The sequence below is a fragment of the Cyprinodon tularosa genome, unplaced genomic scaffold (genome assembly GCF_016077235.1).
Source record: "Cyprinodon tularosa strain WSP-4 unplaced genomic scaffold, ASM1607723v1 ctg467, whole genome shotgun sequence".
In the NCBI taxonomy this organism is placed as follows: Eukaryota; Metazoa; Chordata; class Actinopteri; order Cyprinodontiformes; family Cyprinodontidae; genus Cyprinodon; species Cyprinodon tularosa.
Window position 1 is genome coordinate 542,457 of NW_024039193.1, and position 20,104 is coordinate 562,560.

General features: G+C 41.8%; 1 protein-coding gene across 1 annotated transcript; it reads left to right on the forward strand.

The window, feature by feature from the left end:
- Positions 1-7,175: 7,175 nt before the first annotated feature.
- LOC119794094 (trace amine-associated receptor 13c-like) lies at positions 7,176-8,724 on the forward strand. The gene is made up of 2 exons (XM_038301446.1): positions 7,176-7,369; positions 7,515-8,724. The coding sequence occupies exons 1-2, from the start codon at positions 7,200-7,202 to the stop codon at positions 8,323-8,325; spliced, it is 981 nt and encodes a 326-aa protein (XP_038157374.1). The 5' UTR covers positions 7,176-7,199; the 3' UTR covers positions 8,326-8,724.
- The last annotated feature ends 11,380 nt before the right edge of the window (positions 8,725-20,104 follow it).

Consider the following 20,104-nt stretch of genomic DNA (forward strand, 5'->3'; position numbering starts at 1 on the left):
CAACACAATTTTATTTCATTTGTAATTTTTTTATTTCATGTTTTTGTCATGATGGGTTCACTGAAGGCGACCCAGTTATGCAGAACACCACTGACGGACACAAGGATGAAAAGTTCAACAGTTTATTTAAGCACAAACATACAGAATGTACTGATTCTGGTTCGGGGCCTGGATATTGGTTCACCGGAGTCTGCGTGAGAGACAGCACAGTTAACGGTTTGCTGGCAGGGTTTTACTTCCAGAAGTTCACTGATTGTACCTTGAGGGTTCTTGAGGTTAACTTTGGGAGAGTCACTGTTGGTTCTGGAGAAGGGTTCATCAGCAGAGTCCGTTAGCTGCTTCAGCGTCTCACGTCTTGTTAGAACATACCTTGGCTTGGAAGTCCCAGCTCAATCCTGAGCTGCTTGAGGTTTCTCAGAGGGATCTTCAGGGTTTGGCTCAGAGGGTCGGCTCGGCAGGTTAGCTCTTCCAGAGCTTTCTCAGAGGAGGCACAGGTTTCCTGGAAGACAGAGATAATAGTTAGAATCCAGACTGGATTCAAAGTCATGGAGATACTCAGAGGATCTAGGCTTTAGCGCTGACCAACTGGAACAACACTGCGGCGTTGAGGCAAGGTCTGAAGACAGCTTAAGTAGTGGATCCTCTGATGATCTTGACGAGCTGCAGCTGTGCAGGGAGCTCCCTCAGAGGATCCACGGCGGACTCTGCTGGAGAAAGATGGGATTTCTCCAGCTCTCAACAGTTTTGTTGTTGGACCCCAGGAAGAATAGCTGTAGCTTGCTACAGCTAATGGGGATCCTAAATAAACTAAACTAAACTAAACTAAACTAAACTATTTGCATTAAAACTGATATAAAATGACTCATCACATTTCACCAAACTGAGGGCATGGTAACCTGACTAGAACAACTTACTGCTGTAAAAAAAAAAATGTCTCCGCTACCATGGTGAGAACATTTAGACAACCAAAATCCATTGTTCTCATGTACTTTCCTAAAAAAGTGCAGAAAAAATTGCAAGTGAACTTTATGACACTAATCTTTGATTGCACCTGAAAAAAGTCTTTAAAACTTTATTTTGTAGAGTAAAGTCATCAACCTCCTTGATTGTATAATTTAACACTATCTAGTCATTTATTTGCAGCGCTGAAATTCCTGACATGCAAAGTACCTGAATTTGTCCTTTTTCTCTGGAGCAATACAGTTTTAGAATTTAGCGCTCTGTTTTCTGGTTGAAGCAGAAAACTGGTTATAATGTTCCACATTGGCCTGCCTTCATCAGACATATGTTTTAATCACTGTTGGGAAAGTTCTCTTTCTACGTGAACTAGTTCAAAGTTCAGCTCACACATGAACTAGTTCATGAACTAGTTAAAATGAACTAGTTCAGTTCATAGTTCATAATTCAAAATTTTAAACTAAGTTCACAGTTCCAAAAAATGAACTAGTTCATAGTTTTTTTTTCATATATTGCTCAATTACACTACTGTAGAACCACAGACAGCAATTATTTTATCAGTTGTAACACTGAAACTGTGCATCAGATTTCATCTTCATATCCAGTGTTGAATCTGCTGCCTTGTCGCCTCCATGCTGCTGTGGCTTCTAGGCTGCATTTTGTTTTGATGACGCACGCGGCTGTAGGCTACGACACTGGTAGCTGGTGTTGCCAGATTGGGTGTTTTTCCCGCTACATATTAAGGCCTGTTTACGGTGTGATTTAGCCGGGGTTTCGCCTGGAGGGCTCTATAGAAATTTGGCAACCTATTGAACGAAGTTGAACTGAGAGAGTGTGCTGTTCACAGACACCAGAATGAACGAGTTCACAATAACGTTCATCAGGCTGTAATACAGTACGTTCAGTTCACGTTCGCCCAAAATATGAACGAGTTCATGACCTTTCGTTCAATGAACGCGTTCAGGCACAACACTGATTTTAATGAAGTGATAAGCTGCTGATAAGTTTTGATATGTTGATGTACTTATCAGCAAGCCTTAGCATTCCATACAATCACATTTTAATGATTTCAATACTTGTACAGGATTGAAGCAGCCCCACTTTGTGTGAATTTTTGCCTTTTTTTATCAACTTACACTTGACAAACCCACATGAGAGACATATTTTACAAATAGAACACTTTCTTAGACATCACCCTTTCTTGATACTTGATCACTCAAAAACAAGGATCTTTTTGCCAAGTTCACAACTTTACACAGGAATATGATGGTTTTTACATTTATAACAGATCTTACAAAACACATTACAAAAATGTAAACTTGACAAATATCAATTCTAAATAACAAAATATGGGGGAGAGTCATGATAAAGTGTAAGCCCTTTAAAATAAAGAACTGAAATTTTGATTTGTAATTGTAAGAAAATTATTCTCATTTTGCACAGACACATGGCTCAACACAGACGAGCTACCTCCTCCAGACAAGAATCTACTTTCCACCTACACCTTAATAAAAAAGGACCAGAATCTTCACATATTGGAAAAAAGAGACAGGTGGTTTGAAAGGGGTGCGAAGGAATCCATTTACGTTAAGAGAGCAAAACCAACCTTAAACAGAGTGGGGGGTTTCAGCTATCAAAAACCTATAACGCAGTTCTAGAGCTGATTCTCATCCCCATGCAGGTGGTCAGAACATCGCTCCTATAAGACAGGACTATAACGACCCTAACGACTCCCTATGGCAGAGGCATGGGCCAGTTTTAGGTTAATTTGCAGGCCAAGAACGACCTCAGTGACTCCCATTGTTGGGATCCTGAGGCTTGCCCACCTGAGGGTGCTGAGGATCCTCTTCTGTTTTAATGTTTTCTGTTAAGGACTGGGATTACTGTTGGGATCTGGAGAGTTACCATCTGTCTCCAGCAGAGAGCGCTGTGGGTCTCCTGGGCTGGAGCTTCCAGCACACCTGAAGCTCATCAGCCCACCAGGGCTACATAAGCAGCAGTCAGACCTTCCTTCGATGCCGGAGTGTTGACCAAGTTTGGTTAGCAAACCCAAGCCCCTGTTTATCTGGTGAATTTCAGTAGGCTCTAGAGAGAAACTGAATTCTAACCTGCCTCTGTTTTCTTTGCTCACAGAAAGCCTGACTGAAGTCTGAAGCTCTGGGTGAGCTTTACCTGGAAACCTGCCTGCCTGCCCAAGGAAGTTAAACCTGAAGATCTCAAGCCTGGATTCCTCCTTCAGCTCTCAGGGAAGAGCTAGGAAGTTAAACATGAAGATCTCAGTCTGGATTCCTCCTTCAGCTGTCAGGGGAGAGCTAGTAAACTAAACCTGAAGATCTCAGTCTGGATTCCTACCTCAGCTCTCAGGGAAGAGCTAGGAACAAGACCCACGTCTGAGGCTCTCTAGCCAGAAGCTAGACGCTGCTGCTGCTGAGCTCTCTGTTACTTCCACCATCTCTGGACTCAACCAGTTCCCCACCTCAAGGATCTGTCAGAACCTCTTCAAGGTACATTTAGAAATTACCCACTCATCAACCCATCTAACTACCTAGCTAATCAAACTCTCCCTCTCTCCAGATTTCAGTGATCCCAGACCCGGACCTGTACCAGAACCAGTCCATGTTATTCTGTGTGTCTCCCTTTAAATAAACCTTGTTAACTTTTCCTCTGTCTCCAGTTTGGTGTTCTGCATGTGGGTTAATTCCATTAGCCAATCATGACACCCATTACAATTTAGACCTAGAATTACACAACTTTTATTGTAATTTTGTATACACAGACTGTATTGAAATCTCAATCTAAAGATAGCCCTTCTGTCTGCTGCTGGAAAAAGCCATACCCACTTTAAAGTCCCCCCCCCCTGTAAAGCTGTGTAGTACGGGGTTGGTGGGTCGGTGTGTGTGTGTGTGTGTGGGTGGGCAAAAAGCCGGAAAAATGTGTGCTCAAATAAAAAAAAATAAAAAATCTAGTTTGAAAACAGCTACAAGGAATAAAGTATATGAGTTGAAAGCCAAGAAAGCCAAGAATGCTGACAGGCAGGGTTTAGGTGGACAAAGTCAGTTCCAGATGTTGATCTTTTTTTTGTGGCCCTGATCATCTCAGAAGTTTGCACTGTGCATCTACGCAGCTAAAGAATTCACCCGTATGTTGTGCATAATGTCTGGAGAAAGCTTCTGGTACTTCCGATACATCCATCCATCCATTTTCCATCACACTTATCCCAAGCAGGTTCGCAAGTGGTGCTGATGCCTATCTCAACCAAGGTTAACCTAACTTGTTAACCTAACAGTCATGTTTTTGGACTGTGGGAGGAAGCCAGAGTGATTAAGGTTTAATTTGATCACTTAAAGCAAACTTTGATAAGGCATTCGCTTTAAACTGTGGCAAGTAGCTTTGTAGCGGCTCAGATGGCAGCGACACAGCTCCAATAATAATAATAAATAAAACACTATGTTTAGCTCTGTCTGAACGGTATGCAGAATGGAGTCTGAATCCGCCAGAGAGCAGAGACTCTTCTCCGAAGGGGATTTGGTGGAGCAAGTTGATAGGAGTCTACTCCTTAACAGTAGAAGTCGCAGAGATAAGAGAATTTTCGTCAGCCTCCAGTCCTCCCAACAGTAGTTCACAACTCATGAATCCCTATTCAAATGTAAATGCACCATTAGCCCTGTGGTGGGGTAACCTTCCACCCCCTTCAGTTTCTGTTTTAGCTAAATTATCTCTTTCCCCCTCTGCTCTCTTTACCTGAGTGCGGGGGGGGAATATTTGTAATTAAATTTAACTAGGTCTACATCATCAGTGTTGCCAACACCACAATGATTTCAGATAGCGGAGCCACCACCACAGCAATCAGACAATAACTGATCTGTACAATGAAAATAGTTGCATAAGCTGGAACGCTGTAGAAGGCAAGAATATTTATACAATGATGTCCGTCTGCCCTATTTACTATGGGGCAAATATAACTCAGGTGATCTCTCCTCTCTCACTCCTCTCTCCTCTGCTGCAGCAGAGAAGCGGGGCGGAGAGGAGAGAAAGCATTGTGAGACTGCAGTAAAGTTGGCAATATATTCACAGATTCAGCTTTTCCGGATTAATAACTCCTCTGCGGATGATTTATTCTACAAAACAGACACCTCAGCAAGGCAGACAGTGACCTACAACCATAGTTTCCTCAAAACAAGTCTCCTATCGCGCTGGGAGAATTACACTGGAATCTATGCAAAGCACGCTCCTCTGCAATTGCGCAGGGAGCGTCTGCGAATTTCAAAATAATCACCAAGGAGAGGTGGATTATTATCACATTTATTGGATTCGAAAAAAAAATTTTTTTTAGGAATTTCCCAAAGCCTTAATGACAACTGGCACCTCTATTTTATTATTAGAATAAGTATAAAATAAGCGATGACTACACTATAGATCACTGTAGTGCCACCAAACTTGTAGGACAAACAGATAACCAAATCTAGTTCAGATTACAGCTCTTACTTTGGGAAAATGTACTTAATCATTAAAAAAATTAAAAACAATACATTTTGTCACGATGACTGAATCCGGGAACGGACATTTTTGGCCAAATATAGTGACGTCACATTACGGTAAGCCGAGCGCCATTCTCCCCACTTTACAAGAAAAAATCTATGGGAACTACTAGACACAACTGCAATTAACAACAATTATTTAGGATTTCCAGAGGACTGCGGAAAAAGAATTGTTATGTCACCTTCTTCTTGCCAAAGAAAAAAATGTCATTAATCCGTTACTCTCTGCTTTGCATAGGTTTCCCACTCGTGTTCTCGTGTTAGGTTTCTTTTGTAATAATTCTTAACCTCCCTTACTGAAGCCTCTTTTTGCTTGCATAATGCTCCCTTCAGATCAGTGGTGATCCAGGGTTTGGATCACCACTGGGGTAGCATCTCACAACTAATTGTGTAGCCGCAAAATAACCTCGCAGGGCTTCTTTTGCTTTCTGTCAGACCCTGGTTGTGATTCTATTTAATGAAGTATGCCTTTTATGAAATGGGTTATACACTGGAAGGTGACTTGCATTAAATAGAAAATACCACCTTAAGAAAAAAAAATGAATGCCAAAATTTTATAGGTTGTAAGAAAAACTTTTAGCTCCTAACTAATCTCTTATTTGTAGATTTGTCACCCTCAAGTGTTCCTGTACATCAAACAAATTCAATTAATATTCAAAGACCACATGTGTTATCTACAAAATTCAAATTTGAATGAAGGTTTTTATTAAGGGACAAACCATTTCCCACTCAGACTCTGTGTTTCCAACCTCGAAAGGTATTTGGGAGAAGCTTTCCTGGAGTTGGGAGTTGAGCAGGTCTCTGACCCGAGGCCTCCACCAGACATTCCCAACAGACCCTCACTATTTGGACCTGCCAAGTCTGTATGACTTTTCCAGGGTATCCACCTTATCACAAGGTGGTGATCGGTGGACAGTTCTGCCCCTCTTTTCACCTGAGTGTCCAATTCATGCAGCTAAAGGTCAGAAGATATGACTATGCAGTTAATCTTTGACCTCCGGCCTAGAGTGGCTTGGTAACAAGTGCACCAACGGACATCCTTGTGCTTAAAAATAGCGTTTTTTTATGGTTAGTTAGTTTCACAAAAGTTATCAAGTTACATGACAGCTGAGGTTCAGTTAGGGATACAGTGCTCCTGATCACATCCCTCCAGATGTTACTGTAATTTCCCTGATGGGCTGCCTTATAGATGTTAAGGAAAGCTCTGTGTTTACACCTTGAGGTTTTCTCTCTACAGTTATTTTCCTGAGAAGAAATCACTCGGGACAAACTCTTTAAACACAAAATTTATATGTATTAAATAATCATGGCAACAACTTTTGAATCATTCTGTCTGACCATCACTCATGGCCAGTTTGCCTTGGGATACCCAACCAGAGACATTTAACCTCCCGATAACATAGCCTCGGATCACTTAAAGGTTAAAAGAAAAAAGAGAATGTGAAAAAGTTTTAAAATGACTTAGCACTTGACTCGACTGGAGACATTTTAAACATTATCAAAGATATTCAGGTAAATCTTCATTTCTTTCTTTTTGTTATTTTGTACAAGCAAAAGAAGCATTAAGAAGTCAAAATCCCAATAAACAAAATAACCCCATATAAGGTTACCATGGGGAGAGAAATAGTAGGTGGAGAGAAGGGAGAAGAGTCAACTGAAACAGCCAATAGAGCCTCATTAGTGTCTAGAAGCTGCTTCTGCTTCATGATAATGGAGGAAACCGAGCTCTGCTTTCCACAGTTATTTAACACCTCCTGCAGCAGACCCGAACGTACTTACTATGAAACTATGATAATCTACATTCTGCTATCTTCCATCTCTCTGCTCACATCATCTCTAAATCTGCTGGTCATCATCTCTATCTCACACTTCAGGTTTCAAAGAGTTTGCATATTTGAGAATAGTGATTACAACTGCTTTGTTTTTGGGTTTTGTTGTACGGCGAATCTGCTTTTTATATGAATGATATTGGATAACACACTCTTGAAATGATAAATGTTGTTTTGTTTTTCTCCACAGGCAGCTCCACTCTCCCACTAACCTGCTCCTTCTTTCTCTGGCTGTCTCAGATTTCCTTATTGGTCTCCTCATGTTCTTTCAAATTGTGCTCATAAATGGCTGCTGGTTCCTGGGTGACATTGCTTGTGTCACATATCTGTACTTAGCTTATATTATTACCACAGCTTCAGTGGCAACCATGGTGATGATATCTATTGACCGCTTTGTAGCCATATGTCACCCCCTTCATTACAACACTAAAATAACACAAAAAAAGGTGAAGATCTGTGTTTCCCTGTGTTGGACCTGGCCTACACTCTTTCAGAGCTTAAATCTGATGGAGAACTTCAAACAACCAGGCATGTATAACTCCTGCTTAGGTGAATGTGTTATTGTCATTAATTACATTGCTGGTATGGCTGATCTTATTTTGTCCTTTGTAGTCCCCATCACTATAATAGTAGTTTTGTATTTCAGAATATTTGTGGTGGCAGTTTCTCATATTCGAACTAAACACTCTCACACTCCAGGATTAACCCTCCATGGTTCTGTAAATGTTAAGAAATCTGAGATTAAAGTAGCCGGGTCCCTCGGGGTTGTAGTTGTTGTGTTCCTGATATGTGTACTACCATATTTCTGTGTCACACTTACAGGTCAAGATACTTTACTTAATGCCTCATCCTCTGCTTTTGTGATATATTTGTTCTACTTTAACTCCTGTCTAAACCCTATTGTTTATACCTTTTTCTACTCCTGGTTTAGAAAATCTGTGAAGGTCATTCTAACACTTCGGATTTTGCAGCGCAACTCCTGTGATATTAACATGCTGTAAAAACCATGCACTAAACCATTGTCATAAAGAGAATTTGAAACATCTTTCTTGATGGTTATCATATTAAAAAAGCATATAATGGAAAGTAACATTTTGTAATCAGTTGGTATATATTAAAATAAACAATAGTTTGATTTATTTAACACCTATAAATGATTGATATCCGAGAACATCCACTGAAGAACAAGTGCAGTCCCTTGCCAAGAAGGCCAGGACACAGTATGATGTCTAAAATGAAACAAGCATTTTTCCAAAGGTTTCTGTAATTTGTAGTGTTTCACATATTAATGATTATTTTTTAATTTATGAAGGATAGTAACAAGAAATGTGCATTGTACAATTGTTAGCTATATATAATAAGTTCAGGGAAAAGTGTCAGGATTAAGGCCTTTTAAAATAATGAGCTAAAGATTATATTGTTGACCATAGAAAAAGCTTCATTAGGTAGGTAAAAGTGTTTCACCACATTAAATCGGTTTTATAACTGCAGCTGCTGTTAGTGAAGAACTATTGTCTGCTAAGAACATAAAACATTTCCATCATTCTTGTCATGATTGGTTACAGAGTAAGCCCAATATGCAGAACACAAACGGAAGCTGATGAAAAGTTTAACAAGGTTTATTGTTTCACAAGCAAATGAATATTGCAACTGGAACTGGTTCAAGTCTGCAGAGATGATAGTTCAGTTAGCGCAGGGACAGATGAGTTATGAGCATTAGAGTTAGCTGAAGAATACCTTGAAGGAGTCCGGGTTTCTCTTTGAGAGAGGTTACTGTTGGATCCAGAAACTGTTTGTTCAGCAGAGTCCAATAACTGCTTCAGCGTCTTACTTCTGACTATGAGGGCAGACCTTGATTTGGGTTTCCAGCTCTTAACCAAGAGCTGCAGGGGAATCCAGAGAAGAGTCTTTAGGTTTGGCTCATGAGGGTAGGCTCGGCAGGTTAAGCTCATCCAGAGCTTCACGAAGAGACAGGATTCCTGTGAGGCAAAAACAAGGAAGAGTTAGAATCCTATCTCAACCAGAGATAGCAAGATTCTCAGGTTTACTAGGCTCAGGTGCTGACCAAACTAGATCAACACTGCGGCGTTGAGGCAAGGTCTGAAGGCAGGTTATATACAGGAGGATCCTCTGATGATGAAATGCGCCACAGGTGTGTTGGGAGCTCAGCTCAGGAGGACCCACGGCGAACTCTGCTGGAGGAAGGTGGTACAGCTCCAGATCCCAACAGTACCCCCCTCTCAACGACCGCCTCTTGGCAGTCCAGAAGAAGTCGACGGGAGGGAGTGCTCATAATCCTCTATCAAGGACGGATCGAGGATGTAGGAGCCAGGAACCCATTGGCGATCCTCCGGACCATAGCCCTCCCAATCGACGAGGTACTGCCAACCGCGACCTCGCCGACGGGAGTCCACGATGCGGCGGACGGTGAAGGCAGGATGTCCATCGACGTCCAGGGTGGGTGGAGGGGAGTTGGATGGAGGGCACAAAGGACTGGTGACAACTGGTTTTATCTGGGAGACGTGGAACGTGGGATGTATGCGGAGACTCGAAGGAAGGTGCAGGCGTACGGCAGAAGGGTTAATGACCTGGGCAATCCTGTATGGGCCAATGAATCTCGGAGACAACTTACGAGACATTCCCTTGAGGGGAATGTCCCAAGTGGAAAGCCATACCTCCTGACCGATGGCATACTCTGGGGCAGGGCGTCTCTTGGAGTCCGCAAAGCGCTTGGTGGTCACAGAAGATCGATTGAAGGAGGCGATGGTGTCCCTCCAGACACGTTGACAGCGGCGGATGTGGTGATTGACAGATGGAACCGAAAACTCTCTCTCATCTGCTGGGAAAAGAGGGGGTTGATATCCGAGACTGACCTGGAATGGTGATTGACCATTTGAGGTCAATCCATGTGAGGTATTGACTCCAGTCAGTGGGGTTGTTGGAGGTCAGACAGCGGAGAGTCGATTCGAGCTGTTGGTTCATTCTCTCTGTCTGACCGTTGGACTGTGGATGATAACCAGAAGTGAGTGACGACTTACAATTCAGAGCTGCACAGAAGGCCTTCCAGACTTGGGAGATAAACTGTGGTCCGCGGTCAGAGAGAATTTCCTGGGGAATACCATGGAGTCGGAAAATGTGCTTCACTAGGAGCTGAGCGGTTTGAAAGGCCGTGGGCAGTTTCCTGAGGGGAATCAGAGGACATGATTTTGAAAATCGATCGACGATGGTAAAAATAGTTGACATACCTCTGGAGATTGGGAGACCAGTAACAAAATCTATGGCGATGTGAGACCAGGGACGAGTTGGAACAGGAAGAGGATGCAACAGGCCAGAAGGGGATTGATGTGAGGTCTTGTTTCTGGCACATATGGAGCAGGCCAAAACGTATTTTTTCACATCCTTGCGTAACGTAGGCCACCAGAAACATCTGGAAATCAAGGCGATTGTTCGGCTCACCCCCGGGTGAGCGGAAAACTTGGCTGTGTGCATCCATTGAATCAGGCGAGATCTGACAGATGAGGGAACATAGGTTCTGTTAGGAGGACCGTTACCTGGGTCAGGTTCAGAAGCCAATGCAGAGTTTATGAGATCGGAGATCTCCCAGGAAACCACTCCAACAGTACAGGAAGCAGGAAGAATGGGTTCAGGCGTCTCGGATTGATCAACAGAGTATACACGAGAGAGAGAATCGGGTTTGATGTTCTTGGATCCGGGTCTGTAAGATATAATGAGGTTGAAACGGGAGAAAAACAGAGACCACCTTGACTGACGAGGGTTAGCTTGTTTGGCGGACTGGATGTATGCTAGGTTCTTGTGATCCGTCCAAACTAAGACTGGGTGTTCAGCGCCCTCGAGCCAGTGTCTCCACTCCTCCAAAGCGAGTTTGATGGCCAGGAGTTCTCGGTCTCCAACGTCGTAGTTTTGCTCTGCCAGGGAGAGTCTACGGGAGAAAAATGCACAGGGGTGAATTCTTTGATCAGAGTCGAGTTGTTGGGATAACACGGCACCAACACCAGAGTCAGAGGCGTCCACCTCGAGGATGAATTGCTTGGCAGGATCAGGCTGGATTAACACGGGAGCTCTGGAAAATAAAGTCATAAGTTTATCAAAGGCAGCTTGAGCTTCAGGGGATCCACTGGAAAGTCTTTTTGACTGATGTTAGAGTTGTGAGAGGTAGAGCTGTCTGACTATAATTCCTGATAAATCGACGGTAGAAGTTGGCAAAACCCAGGAATCTCTGCAGCTGTTTACGGTTCTCAGGTATCGGCCAATCCAAAACAGCTTTTATCTTTTCTTCAGATGGCCTAACCTGCCCGCCCTCGAGCACAAACCCTAAAAAGGTGACTGAAGGTTGATGAAACTCGCATTTTTCAGCCTTTACAAAAAGTTTGTTCTCCAATAATCTTTGCAGGACCAGGCGGACATGTCTTTTATGCTCGGAATGGTTCTTAGAATAGATCAGAATGTCGTCAATGTAAACAAACACGAAGATATTCAAAAAGTCTCTGAGGACATCGTTGACGAGGGCTTGGAAACATGCAGGGGTGTTAGTGAGACCAAAAGGCATGACCAGATATTCGAACTGGCCCAAAGGGGTTTTAAAGGCTGTCTTCCACTCGTCACCCTCTCTAATCCTGAGAAGGTGATATGCGTTTCTTAAGTCGAGCTTGGTAAAGACAGTTGCTCCTTGTACTGGTTCAAAGGCTGATGCTAGTAACGGAAATGGGTATTTATTTTTAACAGTTATTTGGTTAAGGCCTCTGTAGTCTATACAAGGTCTTAGGGAACCATCCTTTTTGCCCACAAAAAAGAAACCAGCACCCAACGGAGAGGAAGATGGGTGGATTATTCCAGCAGCTAAGGACTCATTTTTTTACTTCTCCATGGTTTCTCGTTCTGGTTTGGAAATACTGTAAAGTCTACTGCTGGGTAGGGGAGCTCCTGGTAATAGCTCAATCGCACAGTCATATGGTCTGTGAGGTGGAAGGGACGTAGCACTGACCTTACTGAAGACGGGAGCCAGATCATGGTACTCGGACGGGACAGAAGAAAGATCAGGAGAGTCCATCTCCCCCCTCCCTCTAGGAGACCTAACAGCAGGAGCTGCAGAACGAAGGCATGTTTCGTGACATGAGGTCGACTACGACTCAATGGGGCGTTCAGCCCAATTTATATGGGGATTGTGTCGTTCCAGCCACTCAAATCCAAGCACCAAAGGAGAACATGCAGAAGGAAGAACAAAAAATGTCAGAGTTTCACGATGATTACCTGAGATCAAAAGCTCCAGAGGTTGCGTTTGATGGGTAACCTGATGAAGTCTCTTCCCATCAATAGCTGAGACACTGAGTGGCTTGGTTAAAGGGACAGTTTCGATCTGTAGCTGCAGAACCAGGTTAGAGTCTATCAGGTTTCACTCACAGCCAGAGTCAATAAAAGCTGACAATGTGAGATTCTGGTCAGAGAAAAACAGGGTGGCTGGAAGCATCAACTGAGGAGATTTTTCTGTTTTCAAATGGCCCGTCAGACTCCTCAGATCCTCTGATGGGCCCCGGCTTTTGACTTAGCTGGGCATGTCTTAGATTCAGCAAAGCTCGAGAGTCAACTGTTTGATCAGAAACAAATTCAGAGAACATACAACTGAAGCTGTCCTCGGAGGCAAACCTTGCCTCCGCCCACTCCAGGGCTCGTCCGGTTAGTTGGGACAAAATAAAAGTTATTTTCTTCTTCTCAGTTGGAAAACTGCCAGGAGAATTCTCAAAAATCAGACGACATTTGAACAAAAAACCTTTACAGTCTTTCAGATTACCTGAAAACTTTTCAGGAAGACTAGGGCGGAACTCAGGAGATGACGTCACTGCCGGTGACCTTGGAGGCGGAAGTGGATCAGGAACTTGACGTGTCGTCGACGTGGCATTAGCACTGCCCATGTTGCTAGCAAAGTGTTGGAGCATTTGGTCTTGGTAATTAACCATGGCATGTAACTCACGGAGGGTTTGAGTTTGTCCTTGAATCTGAGCGTCTTGCTCTTCTAACCAACGACGGAGGTGATCTGCTGGGCTTTGTGTTTGGCCGCAGTGTTCTGTCATGATTGGTTACAGAGTAAGCCCAATATGCAGAACACAAACGGAAGCTGATTAAAAGTTTAACAAGGTTTATTGTTTCACAATCACATGAATATTGCAACTGGAACTGGTTCAGGCCTGGGGGCAGGTTCACTGGAGTCTGCAGAGATGATAGTTCAGTTAGCGCAGGGACAGATGAGTTATGAGAATTAGAGTTAGCTGAAGAATACCTTGAAGGAGTCCGGGTTTCTCTTTGAGAGAGGTTACTGTTGGATCCAGAGACTGTTTGTTGGGCAGAGTCCAATAACTGCTTCAGCGTCTTACTTCTGACTATGAGGGCAGACCTTGATTTGGGTTTCCAGCTCTTAACCAAGAGCTGCAGTCCCGTAGACAGAGACGAGTCTTTAGGTTTGGCTCACGAGGGTAGGCTCGGCAGGTTAAGCTCATCCAGAGCTTCACGAAGAGACAGGATTACTGTGAGGCAAAAACAAGGAAGAGTTAGAATCCTATCTCAACCAGAGATAGCAAGATTCTCAGGTTTACTAGGCTCAGGTGCTAACCAAACTAGATCAACACTGCGGCGTTGAGGCAAGGTCTGAAGGCAGGTTATATACAGGAGGATCCTCTGATGATGAAATGTGCCACAGGTGTGTTGGGAGCTCAGCTCAGGAGGACCCACGGCGAACTCTGCTGGAGGAAGGTGGTACAGCTCCAGATCCCAACAATTCTAAGACTAACAGCTTGATATGTTTTGTCCCAGCAGACTGATAATAATAGAATTAAAAGTTTTAGTTTTTTAAAGTTTATTCCTTCCATTATTCTTTAAATATGTAATGGATGTCATCGATTCATCCAATCTGAAAAGATCCTTATGATTGAGCCATGATCAGGAAATTTGATTTAATTTACATTTTATTTACTGACTTACATCTACCTAGTCAGAAATATTGCTTTACAGCAGCACAATTTGCTCATAATTACTACTAAACACATATTATTAAACTTATCTTACTCTTTATTATTATTATAATCACCAGGTAAAATCAAACTCAACAGAGACAAAGTACTTTGGGTAAAACAATTTTATTAGAATGAGAAATTACAAAAAAAATAGGACCTACAAAACTAACTAAAACAAATACTTTTTAAACTAAAAAAAAAGTTGAGGAGACAGAGTTAGACAATGGATGGGCACAAAGTGGAAAAATTATCACTGTTAGCTTTGGAAAACTGCTAATAGACCTAAAATGTTTGGCTCTCCTCCTGAACGCTGAACTCTTCCAGTGAACATGAAATAAATATGAAATAAATTAAGCTTACAATGAAAAACTGAGTTGAAAAGTTATTGACTGAATACAAAAAGTAACTTTACAAAATAAATGTGTCACAAAATAATAGACAATAAATTGTTTAACTAATAAATATTTGAATAAATAAAAATCTTGAAATATAATTAAATGAGAAATATTTTTGAATATTTTCATTTCATGGGGATACCTTTTTACTTTAAGGTAAAGTCGAAGGTGGATCATCTAAATAAGTGGTCCTGGTAATTTTAAGTTCAATGCCCATCTAGGTAGGATGTCATATTAAAGTTGTGAATTTCTGATTTATATTTCTGATACTTTAAGATGTTTATTGGCCTCCCCAGTAGGGTGTGGTAAAATATCTAATTTAATCAGATATTATTTCGGCTGTTATATACTGTTTATGAACACACACCCTACTAGTTATGTGTTAGAACAATAAACGAAAGAATGATTTGAGCACTAATCGTGGTCAAACAGTTATTTCTGCACATACATGGAATAAATTCACTACAACTTCTGTTCAATATATAAAAGTTTATTAACAAAAATCTTTCAACTCCAAGTCAAACATATTGCAGTTTAAAACTCTTGACTAAGACTAGTGAAACTCAACTAAACTAAACTACTACGTACTAAGAGGAAGGGGAAAATGGTTCAAAACCATACTATAGTTTAAAGGAATAGTACACCCAAAACATGATTAGCCTTCATTTTCTACTCACCCCCATGCTGAACAACACTCTGGAGTACTTTTTTGATATCTCAAATGCATCTGGAGATCTGGGAGGCTTCTTGCTGTCTGCTGACATTCAAATAATGGAAGTCTATGGCGCCCGAGGCAGAAAGGTCCATAAAAGTCCACAAAAAACGTGTCAATATTCCTCCATACTGCTCGTCCAATGTATTCCCACCTATATTGTCACCTACTTTTGCCAAAGAAAAAAATTTCATTAATCCATTACTCTCTGCTTTGCATAGTGCTCTGGTCATCTCCATCATAGATAATAGTGCCTTGTGACAACCACCAGATGCAGCAATGGGACTTCATCAACAGCCGATACCGCACCCTCACTAGTGGTGGTAGTGTTCTCTGACAAACATGGATGTCTCCAGTAAAGCCCATTGAAATGAATTTACTATTAATTAAAAACATTTATGTATTAAAAATGAATAATTTTATACTTAAAGTACTTTCAGAAGTTTGTATTCTTTTCCTTCAAAGCCCACAATCTTATCCATCCCTAACCTCACAGTTGTGATTTTGTTTTCACAGCACCATGCTTTTCAGCTTCTTCATGTATGCCTTTTTGATTTCTCTCGTGTTAGGTTTCTTTTGTAATAATTCTTAACCTCCCTTACTGAAGCCTCTTTTTGCTTGCATAATGCTCCCTTCAGATCAGTGGTGATCCAGGGTTTGGATCACCACTGGGGTAGCATCTCACAACTAATTGTGTAGCCACAAAATAACCTTGCAGGGCTTCTTTTGCTTTCCGTCAGACCCTGGTTGTGATTCTATTTAATGAAGGCTGCCTTTTATGAAATGGGTTTTACACTGAACTGACTTGTGTTGGGTTTAAAAATATTGAGTTCATTCATATTGGACAAAAATGAATCTAAAACACAAAGGGATTTTCATTCAGCTTCCTGCAGGATGAGAAAGGCTGCTGCTCACATTCCAGTACCTTTCTGGCCCCCAACAGAACAGCAGAGTCTTTTATTAACAGAACACAAACAAATGGGTGTGTCTTAGGGCAGAAGACCCTGCCATGATTATCTAGCTGGATGCAGGTCATAAAACAGCATGACCCTGCTTTATGTCCTACTGGCTGGAGGCAGGTCATAAAGTGAAATGATCCTGAAATTGCCCTGTAATGTCTAACTGGCTGGAAGCAGGACTTCAATGTTTCATATGCACACACATCAACTTTATAATCATTGAATAATCCTAACAACTTGCATTAAAGAGAAAATACTGCCTTAAGAAAAAAAAACCTGAATGCCAAAATTTTATAGGTGGTAAGAAAAACTGTTAGCTCCTAACTAATTTTTTTTTGTAGATTTGTCACCCTTAAGTGTTCCTGTACATCAAACAAATTCAATTAATATTCAAAGACCACATGTGTTATCACAAAATACAAATTTGAATGAAGGTTTTTATTAACGGACAAACCAATTCCCACTCAGACTCTGTGCCTCCAACCTCCAAAGGTATTTGGGAGAAGCTCTCCTGGAGGTGGGAGTTGAGCAGGACTCTGACCCGAGGGCTCCACCAGACATTCCCAACAGACCCTCACTATTTGGACCTGCCAAGTCTGTATGACTTTTCCAGGGTATCCACCTTATCACAAGGTGGTGATCGGTGGACAGTTCTGCCCCTCTTTTCACCTGAGTGTCCAATTCATGCAGCTAAAGGTCAGAAGATATGACTATGCAGTTAATCTTTGACCTCCGGTGTAGAGTGGCTTGGTAACTAGCGCACCAACGGACATCCTTGCGCTTAAAAATTGTGTTTTTTTATGGATAATTAGTTTCACAAAAGTTATCAAGTTACATGACAGCTGAGGTTCAGAGTTAGTGATACAGGCTACTGATCACACCCCTCCAGATGTTACTGTAATTTCCCTGATGGGCTGCCTTATTGATGCTAAGGAAAGCTCTGTGTTTACACCTTGAAGTTTTTTCTCTCTACAGTTATTTTCCTGAGAAGAGAAACCTGTTGGGATCGTACTTGGGTTCCTGGATCTTTTATTCTCGACCCTGACCTGATTAGAGAATACCATGAGTCTCTGCCATCTACTTCATTTGGACCGCCAGGAGGCGGTCGTTGAGGGGGGGTACTGTTGGGATCTGGAGGTCTGTCCACTTTCTCCACCAGAGGGCGTACTAGATCTCCTGGAGCCGGAGCTGATTGCTACCACCTGTCGCTCATCTGCTCATCAGGAGGTCTGTATTTAAGGAGGCAGAGGACTTCTCTCCAGTGCCAGAGTGTTTGCCAATAACGGTTAGCAAGCCTGAGCCAACCAGCCTGTCTGAACCTCTGACTCACTGAAAGTCTGAACCTGACCTGATCTGTTTTCTCTTCTTTGCTTCCTTGATCGAGCCTGCCTGAAACCTGAAACCCTGAAGAGTTTCTCTGTGAGTAATCTGCCTGTCCGTTCTCTGAAGAACCCTGGAGAATTATTTCTGTCTAAAGATCTGCCTGCCCGCTCTCAGAAGAAACTGGAAGGGAAACTCAAATCTGTTATCTGCCAACACTCAAACCAAGCTCTGCCTCCGTCTAGCCCTCAGCCTGCCGACAGCCTCTGGACCCTCAAGGTTCCCCCCCCTCTGCCGCTCTGCTCAACTCCAGAACAGGTACAGCCCTGCACACTCTCAACCTGCAAATTACCTGGACCTCCACTAACTCCTCCGTCAACCCAGTCTCATGGGAAAATGTACCCCCACTACGTTGGTCCACACTGCAAAACGTAGTGGAGGTACATTAATGGCCATTTTTTTTGTGATACTGTTACATTTCTTCTGCCTATACGCTTTCTATTGTTTTACGTCCTAGTCACGTGACTTTCAAGATTCCAGCTGGGAGAAGAAAAAAATATATATAGATGGCCGATGTTCGCTCATTTTTTGTGGAAAGATTAATAACTTGAGTTTATTTTTGCATTAAAATGAGTTTTGATTACATTTCTAGTGAGAAATGTATAGTTTGTTGCCAGAATATTTACTCAGGGAATGTACATATTCACTTGCTTGTTAGTTTCTTGCAAAGATTTTTCAAGATAATGTGAAACTGTAAAGTTTTGGTATAATAGTGGGAAAATCTATAATTTCAATCAGTTTCTGCATTTAAATGGGTTTTGATTACATTTATAGCGAGAAGTGTAGGGTTTATTTACATAATATTTACTTAGTGAACATACATAATCACCTGCTTGCTAGTTTTTGCTACGGTTTTTCGGATCTCGTCAGGATTATGTGAAATTGCAACATTTTGGCTGCTACCCATTGCCTAGCATTTAGCTGCCGCCCCGATTCAACATAGAATTCTTTGTGATTTAACTCCATCTGACGGATCAAACCCTCGCCACTGCGTGCGTTGCGTCTGAGGTTGATTTTCAGATCAATGCATTACGTCGTGGCATACGGGAGAAACTAATGTTAAAAAAAGGATCATGGGTTAAGATCGGATGTGTTTTATTTAGAAATCTACCGGATCCTTTGTGCATTTAACTTCCTGTTTGGTGCGATCTCATTGATGGATTTTGACCAGATTTTGACCAAAGAGGAACTCAAAAAAAAATAAAAAATTTAAATACACAACCAGCATATCTGGAATCAATGACAGAGAGCGACTGGGACCAGAAGTTTATTAATTTCTCCCCATTGATTTCCATTCAAAATGTTTTCGCTCCCACCGGGCTCTAGGGAAGGGGCGTGCATACCAGCCACCTACTGTTCATGAGTGTGTAGAAACATTGTTTTACATCTATTAAATTCTATTTTTTTATTTTGTATTCTGAAGATAAATAAATAATAATAAACCTCAGACGCAACGCAAGCAGTGGCGAGGGTTTGATCTGTCAGATGGAGTTAAATCACAAAGAATTCAATGTTGAATCGGGGCGGCAGCTAAATGCTAGGCGATGGGTAGCAGCCAAAACGTTGCAATTTCACATAATCCTGACGAGATCCGAAAAACCGTAGCAAAAACTAGCAAGCGGGTGATTATGTATGTTCACTAAGTAAATATTATGTAAATAAACCCTACACTTCTCGCTATAAATGTAATCAAAACCCATTTAAATGCAGAAACTGATTGAAATTATAGATTTTCCCACTATTATACCAAAACGTTACAGTTTCACGTTATCTTGAAAAATCTTTGCAAGAAACGAACAAGCAAGTGAATATGTACATTCCCTGAGTAAATATTCTGGCAACAAACTATACATTTCTCACTAGAAATGTAATCAAAACTCATTTTAATGCAAAAACAAACTCAAGTTATTAATCTTTCCACAAAAAAATGAGCGAATGTCGGCCATCTATATTTTTTTTTTTCTTCTCCCAGCTGGAATCTTGAAAGTCACGTGACTAGGACGTAAAACAATAGAAAGCGTATAGGCAGAAGAAATGTAACAGTACCACAAAAAAATGGCCATTAATGTACCTCCACTACGTTTTGCAGTGTGGACCAACGTAGTGGGGGTACATTTTCCGATGAGACTGGGTTGCCTCTGTCCCCCTCTGCAGAGAACCCACTCGTGACCAGTCCTGGACCTGATAACTCTGTGTGCTTTTCAGAACCCATTCGTGACCAGACAAACTCCCCTCTGGATCTGTTCATTCATTGTGCTTAAACATTACAATAAATCTTTGAACTTTTCTCCTGCCTCTGAGTGTTCTGCATG

Excerpts from the sequence above, each read along its gene's own strand:
- LOC119794094 (XM_038301446.1), top strand. The coding sequence starts at position 7,200 with ATGATAATGGAGGAAACCGAGCTCTGCTTTCCACAGTTATTTAACACC. Across the intron at positions 7,370-7,514 it reads ATCTCTATCTCACACTTCAG|GCAGCTCCACTCTCCCACTA; the intron begins GTTTCAAAGAGT and ends TTTTCTCCACAG.